The following is a 17,275-nucleotide window of genomic DNA, read 5'->3' on the forward strand; positions in this document are numbered from 1 at the left end:
TGGAAGAATTAACTGGGAAAAAAAAGAAGATATTCCTACCTAATCTCAATAAGAGGGAAATCCTTTTTAGTCACACTAGCAGGAGGTAGGAAGTAAGGAAGCAAGAAAGGAAGGAAATAAGGAATAAAAAAAGAATGAGGGAGTATATCAGTTATTCAAGTGTATAACTTCAGAATGACATCAGAATTAAAAGAAAAATAGTAAACAAGAGAAAAATATAACAAAATGACAAAGTTTTAATGGGTCTAATTGATAAAGAACTATTACAAATTAGAAAAGGAAATAATACATTAGGATGAAATGGACAACTTCTGAAATAACTCCCAATAAAATTTTTGAGTTCAGTCTTACACTTGCATAAATCATTACAGTTTGTGAATTTAACAGGATTTTTTTAAAAACACCATGAATATAAACGAGAGGTATGAGATGGTGATTTTTTATTCTACAACTGAGCAAACTCTTTTTAGAGAGCAGTTTAATGGTACACGTCTCAGACTCAGACCAACAAATGCACCATTCCCAGAAATTTTATGTCTAAAGACTTTAAGGAAAGCATCAGAAACAGGCCAAAAAGATTATCACCAGAATATTTGTTAGAGGGTTTTTTGGGGTGGTGGTAGTCCTTTTTTGTTTTCGTTTGTTTTATAATACTGAAGATTTGAAACCAAGGCCTCACACATGGTAGACAAGTATGTTACCAATGAACTCCATCTTAGCTATTCTTATTTTGTCTGGAGACAGTTTTGCTAAGTTGCCAGAATGGATGGTAAACTCAGATCCTCCTGCCTCAGCCTACTAGGCTTTAAAATTTTTCTTTCTTTTGGTTTTTACCTGCTTTCTTGTCTGCCTTGATTATTTCTTTGCTTTTATTTTCCTCTAGTTTTCTACATTAAGTAATTATTATCCTAATTGTTAAAATGGGATACTTTCTTTTTAAAATAACTTGAGATTTTTTCCAAGAAAACTAACCTTTTGGTAATTTTCAAAATATAGCACACTCGATTTCATTTTTTTGGGGAGTCTAATATCTCCTCAGGGACATTGTTTGCAAGGTTTCTTATATGAAGAAATGGTTACCTAAAAAGGTTAGAGCGTTATATGGTATTTTATTCAAAATCACAAGCAAATTGTCCATGGATCATGTTATTTTGTAAAAATGTCATTATATCATTCTACTTTAATAAGATTTATAATTGAAGTCTGATAAAGTTCAATTGTATATTTGTGCTATCAACTGGATTCCTAAGACTAGCATAGTACTACTATATTACACAGCACACTATGGAATTTTCCTTCCATTACAGAAAGCCTCCTCTAATTACACCTTCAAAATTACACCTTCTCTTTGCTCCTATATTTATTTTTATATTTGCTTGGAAGGTGATATTTTCCCTTCTCTTTTTATGAAAAAGGATACTTAGTTACTAAGCAAAAGGAAAATGGTAATTTGCTCACATCAAGAGTTAGCAAAAAATATGATCTATGTTTACTTGGTACAGAATATTTTATGTTTAAAGGGGAAGAAAACCTAAATTTATAAGGCTATTCACTGTAATGTAAGATGTTATGTCCCCACAAAACAAGTAAATAATAGATTTTTGAAATAATTTTAAGATATCTTAGTAACTAACATTTATGCCTTTTTGATTCTGTGCTTAATTGTGTAATCTACATTTGAATCCCAATATAAGGGGAAACATTTTATTGATACGCTCATTAAATAAATTGAAAGTTAACCTATAATTGAAGAAGGTAAGAAAAATGAGTTTTCTGATTAAGCATGTTGAAAATTACATTTGAAAAACTTTGTTTTCTGTTACTGTCTGCAAATGATTATTTTTTATTACCCAACATTCCTAGCTATCTGACTTTAGCTCTTCCTAAATCTACAGACATCCTAATTTGGAGCCATTACATAATGAAAACATTGGATGTAATTTCCTGAGGTCTACAGTTCTTAGTTGCCCTTCTTCAGTGCAGATCTTTACACTGTAGCGCATGATTATAATTTGCATAAATGAAATTCATATTTATAAGTACAGATCTTGAGCAACTGACAGGTGCAAGGTTGTCTGCCATGCCAATTTATTGTTTGTCATGTCATTTTAAAAAGAGCTTTTCTCCATGTTTTGAAGAATATGTGCTGTGGTTGAATTGTAATCAAATTCTGATACCATTTTTATGCTTTGGTGTATAATATAGACATCTTGGTGGCAGGAATACATTGAAAAAAATATTTAGGCTAACTTTTAGTCCATTAGCAGATTCTCAATATCTTTCTTACTAATTTCTCTTGATGTTGTGTTTCAGGGAATGCATGAGCTATTAGCACCTATAGTCTTTATCCTTCACTGTGACCACCAAGCCTTTCTACATGCCAGTGAGTCTGCACAGCCCAGGCAAGTTTTTATGAGTTCCATCTATTTTTTTCAGCCCTCAATGTACTGGTCTTTTTTTTCTTTCAACCTCAACTCAAAAATTGTTAAATTGAAGGTGTTTCTAACTTTCATAAGTTGTGAACATTTGGTTTTGTAGCTATTTGTTAATTCCACTTAATACTTCTAATGCCAGTTTAGCTCTAGAACAAATTCGAAACCATATCTGAAATTTTTAGGTGTGTGTCAAAGAAAGATATATAATAGGTCAAGAAAAGAAAATGCAGTAATGACAAAAGTGCTTATGATTAACAATATTTATATACAGTATATTATCCTTTAGTATCTCACTTTTCACTGTAAGCTGAATTGTGAACTTTATGAGATACTTGTATCTCATCATCTTTTTTTTCTCCAACTCATCATCTTTGAGTCAATAAAGGAAAAGTGTTACAAAGAACCTCATTCTATATAGAAAGTGGTGTCTCATGTTTTTGAAATAAATTCAGTTATGCTTTCCTGCAAATGACTTTTATAATTGCATTTAACTTAAGTAATTGTTGGAATTCATTTTCTAACCTTATCTAATTGGTTAGATTCTTAAGATAACTTATCTAATTGGCCAGAGAAGTAACATTTTTAGGTGTGGGTAACTGTAGGATTGTAAGGCATTGTCTTTGTTCAGTGTTCCACAGGCTTATCCACCTATATGCAGAAAAGAAAATACTGGCAGATAGCATCACACATGTCTAACTTTGTAATCTTTGTAATATTACACTGCCTTTTTGCTAAGCATATATACAGGCTTGTGCTAAAGTGCTAAGTCTTTCTCATTTTATTGACTTTATTTGATCCTGACAAGAGTAACTGCTTCTTAATTTCCATCATTTCAATCCTAAAAAATAAGGATGAAGTTAATGTTGGATCATGTTTTTGTGCCGCTTTTATATTTTTTTAAATAAGTGCATGCAGAATATACTTTACAGGAATGTATAGATGATTGAACATAGTTTTAAAATGAGTAGGTCATGCTTCTTCAGCTATTTCAATCCATTACAAATTAAACGCAACACTGAAGTAGACTTGTAAAAGGTCATATCACTTATTAATTGAAGATAAAAATAGAAGCCACTAAAATTGTTTTGATATTGCATAATGCATCAATAACTATATATATATATTTTTTATGACGTGATAGACTGTGAAGTAATAAATTATTTTAAATCAAACAGTGAAGGAAAATATTGTCACGTTCTGCATTTGTTATTTGGAATAATTTATTGTGACACAAACAAGGCACCTAATTTGTTTTTTATCTTTATAGAAGAAAACTTAATTTGTTAATAGAGTTCCTGTTTTTATTTAAAAGGGTAATTTTTTTCATTTTCACATTATCTAAGAATTGTCTTATGAAGGTAGAATAAGGAGAACTATGCATCTACTTCAGCTATTAAAAACTTGCCGTTTTTGATTGTTTGTATTGCTTTTTTAAAGTGAGGAAATGAAAACTCTCTTGAACCCTGAGTATCTGGAACATGATGCCTAGTAAGTGCAAAAACTATTATATTTTTCTTTTTATACAGTCATTACCTTCGTGAAGATTAAGATACTACTTTTTATTTTTCTAATTTTTAGTGCAATGTTCTCACAACTGATGGAAACTGCTGAACCTTGGTTTTCTACTTTTGAACATGATACTCACAAGGTAACTCAGAGTACATATTTTTTTCAGTACAGAGTATTTGAATGAACAAATGACTTTAGAAAGCAACATAGAATTGTATATACTTACTATATAGTAAGTAATATATAGTATTTAATCATCATGAAAATACTAATGGTATAAGGAAGCTGGGGTTTTAAATGTATCTCTTTTTGGCTAAATAAAAAGGCAATATAAAGATTTCATATGAGTAGAAACTTTACATAAAGTTTATCATTCACGTAATATTGTTACATAGTTATAAAATTATTATATATTTTGTTATTGTCCTAGTGAGTTGCTATATATGTTATTACTTAAGCACACTGTGTAAGATTGGAATCACTAAGTAATAACATATAGAGAATAAAATGAATACCAATGCTACATTAGAGAATAGCTTTTGAAAATCGGGAAGAATTTGTCCTAGGTATGTAATCTTCAAATTCATGGTAGACTGAAAATAACAAAGAGCAATGCTAATAGTAAGAGGTAGAAATTGAGAGAATATTAGAAGAAACGAAGGGCATAATAGGGAAAGTGATCAGACTTGAAGGAATTACTGGAGTTAATGATATATCTCTTAATAGCAGATAATGGACAGCCAGAAAGAAAGTTGTAGTTTTGATCAACGTTAATTTTATTTTTTTTAAGTCAGCTATACTTTTAGTCTGGAAGGTTTAAAATCATTTTACTCAGTATTTAAATTGACAAAAAAAATTATAAAACATTTTTCTAATACCAATTTCCTTAATTTCTTGGCATTTTTAAAATGTTTTCAGAATTCAAGTGAAACAGTTTGCTCTTTTCATGTTTATATTGTATTCAATAACAAATAAATTTTCTTCAGAGTATTCCATTTATATAACATAACTGATCTGATAGTCTAGCCATGGATAGTTTGTGTTATGCACCCATCAGCACATCTAGCCAAAATTACCTTGTAATGCTTACTGTCAACAGCAGAAAGTATTCAAGGAAGTACAAATTAAAATATTTTAGCAGACATTTCCTAGCTGTTCATTTATGAGTACAGTCATCTATATATCAGTATGACATTGCTCATTTTAAGCATTTGTCATAAAATCACTAAAATTGCTTTTGTTGCTTTTTTAAACTACATTGATAAATAGTAATATCCATATGTAGTATTTGTTCATTTCATATTGAAATAATACATTTTTCCTGTTTATAGGGAAAGGAAACTCTGATGACTCCTATCCCCTTTGCTAGACCACAGGACTTAGGGCCAACAATTGCTATTGTTACTAAAGTTAACCAGATCCAGGATCATCTACTGAAGAAGCATGATATTGAGCTCTATCTGCACTTGAACAGACTAGAAATTGCACCACAGATATATGGATTGTAAGTATTACGATTCTGTTATAGCTATACCTATGATTTATGGTAGTTTTGTTTTGTTTGTTTGTTTGCTTTTTAGTACCAGGGATGGAACTCAGTTTTGGTAGTTTTTATATCTCTTGTCTTGTGCAAGTACTGTTGCATCCCCATTTTATTTCATTTCTCTTTTTAGTCCTTATGTCAGGCTCTAGCCCTATTATTTCATTTATGGTATTTCATACTCCTACCAACCATATCATTTGTGTGTCTTTGTTATAGATGAAGGAGTTAAGGCTTAAGCTAACTTTACACTAATGAAACCAAGAAATTATAATTCAAACCCAGGCAGAGTTTGCTATATAATTTTTGCAGAACCCAATGTAAAAGAAAAATGCAGGGCCCTTTTTGAAAAAAGAAAAAGGTAATAATAATAATTCAAGATGGCAGCAGGAGATCATTTAATCAAACATTGTAAAAACTATAGGCTTGTGTAGATCTCATATACATGAAGCTATTCCCCAAACTTACACAGGCCCGTGAAATCTCTGTGTGCTTTCTATTTTTTTATGTGGTCATTTTTTTCCTCTACTTTCAGAGGCAAGTGTCTGTCAGTAACATAAATGACTCTCTTAATGAACATAATGTATTAATTTTCTTCAACTACATAACTTGTGTAACATACTGGATAGCAACAGAATAGGGAGCCAGTCATTCCTAAAATGTCCTGTTTGTGTGTGTGTGTGTGTGTGTGTGTGTGTGTGTGTGTGTGTGTGCTTATTTTTTTCAGTAGCTTAGAAGGTATATAATCAAATTTTAAAAATAATAATTTTAACTAGAAATTTGCTGTGTAATGCTACCCACAATTAAAGAGTCTTATTAAATAGTAAAACATTTATTTATACGAAATGCTGAGACGCTGTTTTGCAGATATTTTTGCGAAGTTTTTTTCTCACATAGAATTTGGAAAATTAAGATATTATTGAGGCATCCACAGGAGTTCAATAAACATGAATTCATTACTTGAATTATTAAGTTTAAGACTAGACCAGGGTCTTTTCTTTATCTCAGAGAAAATAATCAATAAATGTTTTATTTACATTCATTCATGATATTAACAGTCTTTTACTAATGATAACAGCTCCCTGGAGCCCTGAACTATAATTGAAGAAGTCTGCTTTACTATTGTGTTGCTTATTTTTGTTTTTCTGATTTAATCTTGATATCATTATTGAGTGCAGGTTCACTATTCCTGATAGAAATAAGAAAGTTCTGTGTGATATGGGTATTGGTCAGAACTATGGGTTATTATTGAATTGCTATTTGAATGTATTAATCTAATTAAAACAAAGTTATAGATGTAAAATTTATTTTAAAATGCTAATGACAAATTCATTAGTAAAATTCTGTGTTTACTCTACTGTGCACTGAAAGAATTGATATAAAAATTCTTTTAATACTTTCAAAATATTGTTTGCTAATGTTAAAATTTGCTTTTAATATTGGGAAAAGAATGGATATTAAACATATTTATCTTTTCTTTTAACTGCTTTTTTTTCTGCTTTGACAGAATTAGCACTGTACAGAATTAGCAATAGTGATGGCAGAGCTTTAGAACAGTAATTTATCACCAAGTTTCTTAGTTTTCTCCATCAAACATTCATTTCTTTTCACTTTTCTGCTTCTTGTAACAATTCATAGAGCTCTTATGACATCCTGACTCATACTTTCCAAGTAAAAAATCCAAGATATATAACATACTTGCTCTTAATACTTTCAAATCTTACAAGCAGTGCTGATTATCGCTGTATGCAATAACCATGCCTGCCTCAATTAGCCCTTTATTTTTGTATAGAATCTTACCTATATTATCTTTAAATATATATAATTATTTTATTTTTAAAGAAGAAATCACTCATTGTTTCAATTTGGCCTATACTACATTTTATGGTGCAAGGACTTTACACATTTCAGTTATTAATTTGGTTTTATTATTACTATTTAAAAAACATGAAAGGACAAGTTGCTTGAATAATCTTATTTCCTTGTATGCTGCTCTAAAATGTACAACTTATCTTTTATAAAGACATTACATTTTTAAAATAGTGTAAATCAACAGAAAGCATGAGCTTTGACATGAAATATACCTGTTTAACCCCTTTGAGCCTTGTTTTTTATCTGTGAAATGGAGATTTAAAATCTTAGAGAATTAAATTATTATATAGTAAGTATTCAGTGTATATTTTAAAGTTTGTTACTATCATTATATATCACACCCCTGTAATCCCAGCTCTTAAGAGGCTAAGAAAAAGGATCATCCTTAGTTTGAAGACAGCTTGGATTCTGTAGTGATTTCAAGACTAAACTGAACTATATACTGAGACCATGTCTCAGAGAGAGAGAGAGAGAAATGAGAATATGTATTTTTGAAATATCCAGAGGTGGGGAGTTATACCATGTGAATACATGCATGTTAAATGCCAATAAATCTACTTAACAAAGTTAAAATGAATGATTATTGTAAAAATATTAGTTGCACTAATATTAATGTTATTCCAAATTAGCTTATTTTCACTCTAAATAAATTGATGATACCTGTCTTGAAATGAATAAATACTCATGAAACCCCCAAATGTTACATAATATCTGGCTTATTAATGCTATTATTGAATATATTTAAATACATGATCATCGGGATAATTTTAATACGATTTTTTTGTTAGCCATTTTTAAATCAACTTAATTTATGTTAAATAATATTAAATGCAATTAAAAGCTTAACAAACTGATAATTATAAAATAATATATCCTAAATGTAATTTATACCACTTTTTGTTAACTTTATGAAATATTACTCCTTTAACACTTAAAATGAAATTTCTCTTGCTTTAATTCAAATAATTGACATCTTGAGTTGTCTTTTGTTTCCCAATTATCAATTGTTGTTGGACTTTTAAATTAAATTGTCTAAGGCCCTGCCATGGACAATAATTTAGAGTTAAAACATTCACTACATAATTTCTAGTTTTAAAAGTTAATTTCTAAGAGTTGATTTTGTGGTGTTTTTATCTGTATTAGAGTAAGTTCATACAATTTCGTCATTTGGGGGTTATATGGTTGTCCAAAAGCATGTTAAAGTATTTGAGTTAAGTTCTGTCATGGATTGCATAGGATGTTGTGAGTCCAAAGGACTTAATTATAGCCAATTCATATAAAGATTCAATAATACTTCTCTTAACTCTGTTATTATATTCTTTTGTAAAGAGTTTTAAATTAATTTTTTCTAGGCATGAATAGCTCTTTTATTATTATCTTTGAATATATTGGATCTGTAAACTTGACTACATTTTATACTTTAATATAAACAGTACCATACATAATCAGCATCTGTGGGTGTTATGGTTTAGGTCTGGATGTCCCCCCAAAACTTCATTCAGTCAGAGGTGGCTGCATCCAGAATGTGTGATGCTGGGATTAAGGGTGTGTGATTACTAAACCACTACACTTGAGAGAGTGATTAGCACCACCCTAATCCCTATAGTTTGGGTGAGATAAAAATGGCAGAAAGACTCTGTGAAGGTCCTTTATTGCCTTTGCTACCTTTTGTGCGCCATGTTGTTTCTCCTTGCGATGTCTCTGTCATCCCTACCTTGGAGCCAGCCTACTACTGAAACCTCTACAAACTATACGCCAAATAAACCCCTTCCCTTTTAACTTTGGGTGTCAGGTATTTTGTCTCAGCAATGAGAGAAAAATAACACAGTGGAATATGCAGTTAATAGCACTTTTGAGGCAAAGCCTTCTTAACACATATGGCCTTTGGCACTCTTAAATTCTTAGGTCTTCACCTTACCCGTGGGATAAATTCCGTATTTCTCAAATTCTTATTATACATCCTCCAAATTTATTTCCTATTTTCTAGATTAGCAGTTGTTTTGCTGGGTGGTTTCTGATCATTTATTTTGGGGAGATCTTGGTTATTGATAAATTAGCTAAATTTTACAATACAATTTCAAAATATTTATATCAGAGTAGCAATCCCAGTATAATTTGTGTGAGTTCTAAGTTTTTTAAACCTATACTTGAAATATAAACCTGGTGAAAAAATAAGTCTCTCTCATCAAAAGTCAATATAATTAAAAGCTATACATCTCAGCTGGGAATATTGGCTCAAAACTATAATCCCAGCCCTCTGGGAGGCTGAGGCAGGAGGATCATAAATCAGGCCCAGCCTGGACAATTTAGTGACCTTGTCTCAAAAATAAAAATAGCTGAGGATATAACAGAGGCAGATGAATTCAATCTCTAGTACTTCCCCCCAAAAACCCCACATTTCATAATTTGAATAGTTGAATAGCCTTATAAATACAATTAATAATTGAGATAGCTTTTTCTTTTAAATGAGCTGTATATTATAATCTTATTTGTACTTGCAACAGATTTTATATTCATTTTGTTGATTAGGAAATAAAGGCTTTATAAAGGCATGTTTAGGTCAAATAGCCACTAAGAAAGTGAGCCAGGTTTTAAACTCATAAGCTAACATTCACATCTACTATGATAGGAAACTAAATCATCTGAAGGTATTATGTGTCTTACTTGACCTTAAGCCAAATTCGACTTCATCAGATAAACAACAAAGACTAAGGCAGATGAAGGTCCTAAATCAGAGGGGTCTTGTTAATAGTGAGCAGGAACTAATCTGGTTTGGGGGAGTAGAATATTAAGAGCCCTAGAGAAACTAAGGCCTACAGTCATGTCAAAAATGGCAATAAAATCAGGTTCTTCTACAAGATGTGCCAACAACACAAGTACAATAAAATGATACACCATAGCCGTAGGCTAGAATCTTCTTGCCCAAGTTCACTACAGGCCTTATTTAGAACAGGTTGCTATTTAGACCTATTACTTTATCTTAAACTCTACAAAAATGTTCATTGATGATGTAGAAAAACAGAACCTTTCCTGGTGTAATGAATATATATCTTATCATAGTCGCAGACTAACTAGGGAACGTTGTGCTAAGACACTCATTCACAAGTTTACAAAAGGTACCACATAAACTTTTTTAGGTAAATATCTAACACTGAGAAATGAATAAAAATAATTCAAGTAAGAAGAAAGCATGTATAAGACAACTGCTGGAAAGCAGTAAAACTTGTTAAATATGGTGAAGTCCATACAACTGAATGCAGTTGTCAAAAATAACGACATGATAAACATTGAAAATTTAAGACATTATTTTTATCTTGGATCTGCCAAAACCTAGTGTCTTGTTTACTTTTGAGTCACTGGATAAGTTTACAACATCCACAATTTAAAGGAGAGGTTTAATTTGGCTCATGATTTCAGTCTATTGTCAGCTCCTCCAAAGCAGAAATAGCAGGTGAACATGATAAAGAAAAAGATACTTTACTGATGGAGGCCCAGAAACAGAAAGAGAAAAAAGGAACTGGGACAAGAATATACTATCCAGATTGTGCCTGCAGTGACCTCCCTCCAACTAAGCCCCACTTCCTGACAGTACATTCAGCTGCTGAACTCATCGATGGATAAATCCACTTAAGAGCACAGGGACTCCACAAATCATTTACCTTCAAAACACATAAGACTTGGCAAAAGAAAGGAGGGAGACATTTCAGATCCAAACCATAACACTTAGTGAAGAAAGTGGAAAGGAAGTATAAAAGTTTGCATAATTCAACAGTATGCATAGAAAAATCACATATACTATTTAATTGATATTTCTCATCAACAAATTTTTGTTTAAAATTCTTTCTAAAATAGAATGTTCTATAAGATTGTGAAGTCTAAAAGAAAAACTATATGTAATACATTGCACATTGTAAACATTCAGTAAATAGTCATTGTTATTAATTGTATGTGCTTAGTGAAAATACCTTGCTTAGCATAAGACTAAAGAAGTACTAATATGACAGTAACAAGATTGGTTACAAGGGAAGCATAAAAAATGACAAAAATGTCTGACAATATGTATATACCATAAATGCATGCTTTTTCTCACCTAATAAAAGGCAACTGGCTTGGTAGATAATATATACAACTATGTACTAGTTAAAGACTGCTCACAAAATGATAGTTTGATAAACGGAATATAGGAATTGTATTAGTGATACTAAAAAATACAAAATCATTGCATGAGTAACCTATATTAATAAAACATTCATTTCTTTTGGGGGGGTTGGCTTTTTGAGACAGGGTCTTACTTTGTAGTTGAGACTGACCTGGAACTCACTATGCAGCCCAGGCTGGTCTCAAACTCACAGCAATCCTCCTGCCTCAGCCTCCAGAGTGCTGGGATTACAGGCCTGTGTCACCATACCCAAGTTTTTATTCATTTCTTAATAGATACATAATAACCTTGAATTTAGGTGTGTAAGGTCTATGATAGCAAGGAGTTAGTCTATTTTATTCATTAATATATCCCAAATCCTCCCAAAAAGAACCTGATAAGCATTAAGTAAATGGTTTTTGATTGTGAGATGAGTAGATGAATGGAAATGGAAGAAAAATAAAGGAAAGAAAGATTACAAACCAATTTCATAAGGATATGATGATTTAAAATATGACATGCTGCAAAATGTGTGATTTTCAAGAATACCACATAATAGAATAAAAGTTACAACTCCAAGCTATGAGTTGGAAATACAAATGTATAAATAACCTGCCTTCTACTGATAGTGATTTTCACAGATTGTCAATGAAATACATTGGTGAAAGTAAGTTTTGAATTTGACCTCCTCAAATTTCAATAAATTCAGCTCTAAAACAAAGTAGTACCACATATATCTCACAAGTCCTGAAAACCAAATTCTTACTCTTCATATATACTCTTAAAATTAGTAAGAAAACACCGATGCATAACTAGTATAGTAAAATTAATACATCATAGGAAAAATTTAACAGTGGCCAGTAAGTATAATGAAAAGCTTTCAATTATTCACATATGTAAAGAAATATGAAATAAATGAAAGTATTCATTGAGATTAATAAGAATTATGGAGAATTTATTCAATAAGGATATAGTGATCAATTTGAGGCAATTGAGAAAATGAATCAAAAGCCTGGTAAATTGGGCACTTTGAACTGTGATTCCACTTTTATGAGCATAATAATGTAAAATGAATCAGTGAAACAAAACACTGAAAGATGTTTATTCTAGTTTTATTTATGATATGAAATGACAAGTTTGCGATAAGAGGGAAAATAATAGAGGAAATAATAATGGGAAATTATTCTTTGAAATAGTATGCCACAATTTAATATACTTGAAGACTAATTTGAGGACATGAAGTTTATGCTATATTTTAAATGAGAAATAGGATCAAAAGCACATACAACTATATTTTCCTAGTTTCCAAAATGATGTTTCATATGAGTACTGGAAGCCACATTAACATAGTTATCACTAAGAGAGAATAATGGGTGGTATTTGTTTTCTTTATTCTTTTCCTTACTTTCTCAGAACATGTATTAATTTTATAAAGCCAAGAAATGACAGGACTACAGTAGGAATGTTGTTTCAGACAAGTCTCAACGCAACAGAAGCTATCCTATTTTGGATCAAATGGACTTCGAGCCAAAACTGATCAGAAGAGGCAAAGCTCAATATATATTACTTAAGGGGAAAATGCAACAAGTAGAGATAACAATTACAACTATATATAACAATTATATATATATATGTGTGTATATATATATATATATATATATATTATAAATATATAAAACAATTACAAATATATATGCACCATATACCAATGCCTCCAATTTAATAAAACAAACTGTATTTAATGAACCAAATATGTAACCTCCATACCTCACTATCACAAATAAGTCAACTAAGCCGAAAATCAACAAAGCAAAATAAGTGACAAGGCTACTACCAATACCATATTAAACAGGTTTTTAAAAAATGAGTGCTTCCTCTGAAATCAGGAACAAAACAGAAGTGTCCACTATCATCACTCCTCTTCATCATAGTACTCAAAACATTAGCAAAGAGCATTCAGGCAAGAGATAGAAAGAAATATGTAAAGGAAAGGAAGAACTCAAATTATTGTTATTCATGACAGTATAATCCTTTACATTAAACACCCAAAGTTCTACCAAAAGACTCAGAACTAATAAACAAATTCAACAAGTTAACAGGATTCAAAATCAACACACAAAAGTAAAGTGTTCCTCTACACCACTTATAAACCCCCCAAGAAGGAAATTAGGAAAATAATACTATTCACAATAACTTCAGAAAAATTAATTAGGAATTTACCTAACAAAGTGAAAGGCCTCTTTACCAAAAACTATAGTACTCTGTAAAGAGGGATCAAAGAGGACATCAGAAAATGGAAAGATATCCCCTATACCTGGATAGGAAGAACCAGTATTGTCAATGGCCCGTACTCTCCCAAGTGATATACAGATTTAATGCAGTATTGATCAAAATATAAACAACACTCATTACAAAACTAAAAAAGAAAATTTATACCGAACTAGAAGTTACCTCCAATAACAAAAACAATCCCTGACAATAAGAACAAAGCAGGAGGTAGCACAATCCCAGCATTTCAGATGATACTACAAAGGTACAGTGATTAAAAACAGCCTGCTAGTGACACATGAAACACATAAAGATGGATCAGTGCAACAGAATAGAAGATGCACAAACAGCCCCAGACACACTAAGCTATCTGATCTTCAACAAAAATAACACTGGAGGAAAGATAGCCAGTATTCCCAACACTATTGTTAAAGAGGCTATTAATATACACCAGATTGAATCTAGACTCATATCTCTCACTATATACTAAATGACAATCAAAATGAATCACAAATGTAAATATTAAAATCTGCTGGAAAATAAAATAGATAAAATTCTTGAAGTCATAGTTAGAGGCAAAACCATACTAAATAGACCCTAATTGCACATGAAATAACATTAAGAATCAACTGGTGACTGGATAAAGATGTGGTTTTTATAAAAAGGAGTACTACTCAGTCATAAAGAATAAGAAACTAGAGACATAGCTAAATGGATGCACATTGAGGCCATGCCCTTAAGTAAAATAAATAGGACACACATGAACATACCGAATAGTTTCTCTGGTGTGAGAAACAGAAAGGATAAAAAGGATCAAAATGAATAATAGAGGGCCAGGGATTTAGCTCAGTGGTTCTGGCACCTGCCTCACAAGTACAAGGTCCCAAATTCAATTCCCAGTACCCCAAAAAAAAGTATAATAGATAACATGAAATAGGAAGAAAAGGTCCACAAGGGAAGGGGAAGTAGGAGGGGTAAGGGAAAGGAAAAAAAATAAAAGGAAAAAAACAGACAAAGTCTTTGCAAATAGGAAGGGTTGGAGGGGGTTGAAGGGAAGACAGGTAATGTGGAAAAAAAACCAAGATATATCACGTAAAAGTAAAAATTCAATGATGAATGATGAATGTCATCATACTGTATGCCTAAATGTACCAATAAACTTAATAAAAAAATTAAAGAATTTGAAAAGAATCAACAAATGGGATCATATTAAATTGAAAAACAACAAAGGAAACAACGAGCAGAGTGAGGAAACAATATGCAGAATGGAAAAAATATTTTTCCCAGCTCTTCAGAGAATTAATGTCTAGACTATATAAGGAATTCAAAAATTAGATTTACCAAAGGAGAATCAGAAGGTGAAGATGTGAAATGAATAGGCACTTCTCAGAAGACGAATTACAGATGGCCAGTAAACACATGAAGAAATGATCAATATCTCTGGCCATTGGAGAAATGCAAATTTAAAAACACTGAGATTACATTTCATTCCAGAAAGAATGACTATCTTCAAATAATAAGTAATACTGGCAAGGCTGCAGAGAAAAAGCATTCTACACTGTTAGTGGAAATGCACACTTGGGTTATGCAAGTGTAATCACTATGGAAATCAGTATGGAGATTCCTCAGAAAAAGTAAAAATGGAAATTCCATTCAATCCAGCTATTCACATTCTTGGTATCTTCCCAAAAGAATTAAAGACATGATCTTACAAGGAAACATGCAAATCCGTGTTTGTAATAGCACAATTCATAATAGTTAAATCTTGGAAGTGGCCTATATGTCCTTCAGTAGGTAAATGGACAAGGAAAAGGTAGCATTTATAAACAATAGAGAATGCTCTTGGATAAAGAAGAATGAATTTGAGTCATTTCTAGGAAAATGGATGCACCTTAGGTCCATAGTTCAAATGAAATAAATCAGACATAGAAGCTTAAGTATAACATGGTTTCTATTATATAAGAAAGCCCATTGTATAAATAAAAAGCTTATATGAGAAACCCATTGCATAAATAAAGAACAAAGTAAAAGATAATAGGAAGTGGGAGGTAGACCTTTTACAAATAGGAAAGGGTCCAAGAGATGGAGGATAAAAGAAGGGGAGGAGAAAGGCATGTAAAAGATTAAAATGTGTTATGTATGTGTACCAACTCACTGTGAGTGTAATTATTATGTATAAATATATACTCATTCAGAAATTATAAGAATGTGCTTAATTGATGTTAATGAGCACACATGTTAACAGCCAGAAAACTGAAACATTTTCAAAACATTTGAGCCATTGTCAGCAACCTTTAAAAAATTAAGGAAAATGAACTGATGGCAAGATTTTTAATACGAAATACACCCTTTTCATTGTGTGTAATAAAATGGATTTGCTTCAGTATACTTGGACTTTAATAAAATAGATATAATTTCTCCTTACAAAAGGAAATTGTTATATAGATATATTTTCACTAGAACAGCTTGGGCAAAATAATACTGAGTTTTCTCTCAAGTCACCAGATTATTAATTGAATAGTTAAATTTCACTATTCTTTTTAAATTCTCTTTTGCTGCAGATGGATACTTGTGGACAGGATGATATTACACTGAGGTTTAAATGTTCCTTTGTGAAACAACCATGTTCATTGAGTACAGATGAGTAAATTTTTGCCTAATCAGAGAGGCCTTTGGTAACATGCTGTAGGACTTGTCATTAGCCTGCACAGAATCCTAGTGTAGTCTCACCTTGTTTAGCTAATGTAATGAGATGCTTTAATCCTAAATATATCATCAAGGGCTAGAGATATATTTAGTGGTAGATTGCTTGCCTAACATGCATGAGATTTGGTGTTCAATCGGCACCCCTGGAACAGTAACAAAAATTACAATATCTGTATGTAATATCTCAATTTATCACTATTTTGGAAGGCTGATAACATTACCAACAAGATATCACATAGCACATCTCAGGAGCTTTTTCACTGAAGTTCTAATGTAACTTAAATATTCTTTAAATGTGAGGTATTTGTTCACAAGAAGCTCGCAGAATGGCTTAGGGAGAAAAGAAATGAGATTTGAGTACATACAGACATAGATTAATACTTTGATATTTACTTTGTTTTCTATTCAACTTAATAGAAGTACTCTTGATGGCTGCGGTCATGATTAATCTACTAAAATATATGTATGTAAATAAGTTTTGATTTAATATAATTAAGACAAATTATATACAACATTTGATGTGAGCATAAAGTTGAGCCCTGTAATAGTAATACATTTGTCTATAAGTAATAGAAACTCAACTAGCAGCTAGTTCAATGAATGAACTAGCAATGAAAAAGTAACAAGTCCTCGTTTACACTTTCTCACACCAGAGAAACAATTTGGCATTTATACACATGTGTCCTATTTATTTCACTTAAGAGCATGGCCTCATTGTGCATCCATTTAGCTATGAGTGTCTAATTTCTCATTCGTTATGGCTGAGTAGCACTCCATTTTTTTTAAAAAACCCACATCTTTATCCAG

At 31.3% G+C, this 17,275-nt stretch overlaps 1 protein-coding gene across 17 annotated transcripts in view; it reads left to right on the forward strand.

Annotated features, from left to right (window-relative positions):
* The window catches only part of Tbc1d5 (TBC1 domain family member 5), a 552,135-nt gene that overhangs the window by 356,053 nt on the left and 178,807 nt on the right, over positions 1-17,275 (forward strand). For all 17 annotated transcript variants that reach the window (XR_004514672.1, XM_033757108.1, XM_033757102.1 and 14 more), the window contains 4 exons: positions 2,314-2,402; positions 3,873-3,923; positions 4,014-4,083; positions 5,276-5,448. Coding sequence is in view for 16 of the 17 variants with exons in the window: in XM_033757108.1 (XP_033612999.1) it covers positions 2,314-2,402; positions 3,873-3,923; positions 4,014-4,083; positions 5,276-5,448 (383 nt within the window). In the remaining variant the exon portion in view is untranslated. The remainder of the gene's footprint in view (positions 1-2,313; positions 2,403-3,872; positions 3,924-4,013; positions 4,084-5,275; positions 5,449-17,275) is intronic.

Source organism: Fukomys damarensis, unplaced genomic scaffold (assembly GCF_012274545.1).
Source record: "Fukomys damarensis isolate Sample0158 unplaced genomic scaffold, DMR_v1.0_HiC HiC_scaffold_28, whole genome shotgun sequence".
Taxonomy (NCBI): Eukaryota; Metazoa; Chordata; class Mammalia; order Rodentia; family Bathyergidae; genus Fukomys; species Fukomys damarensis.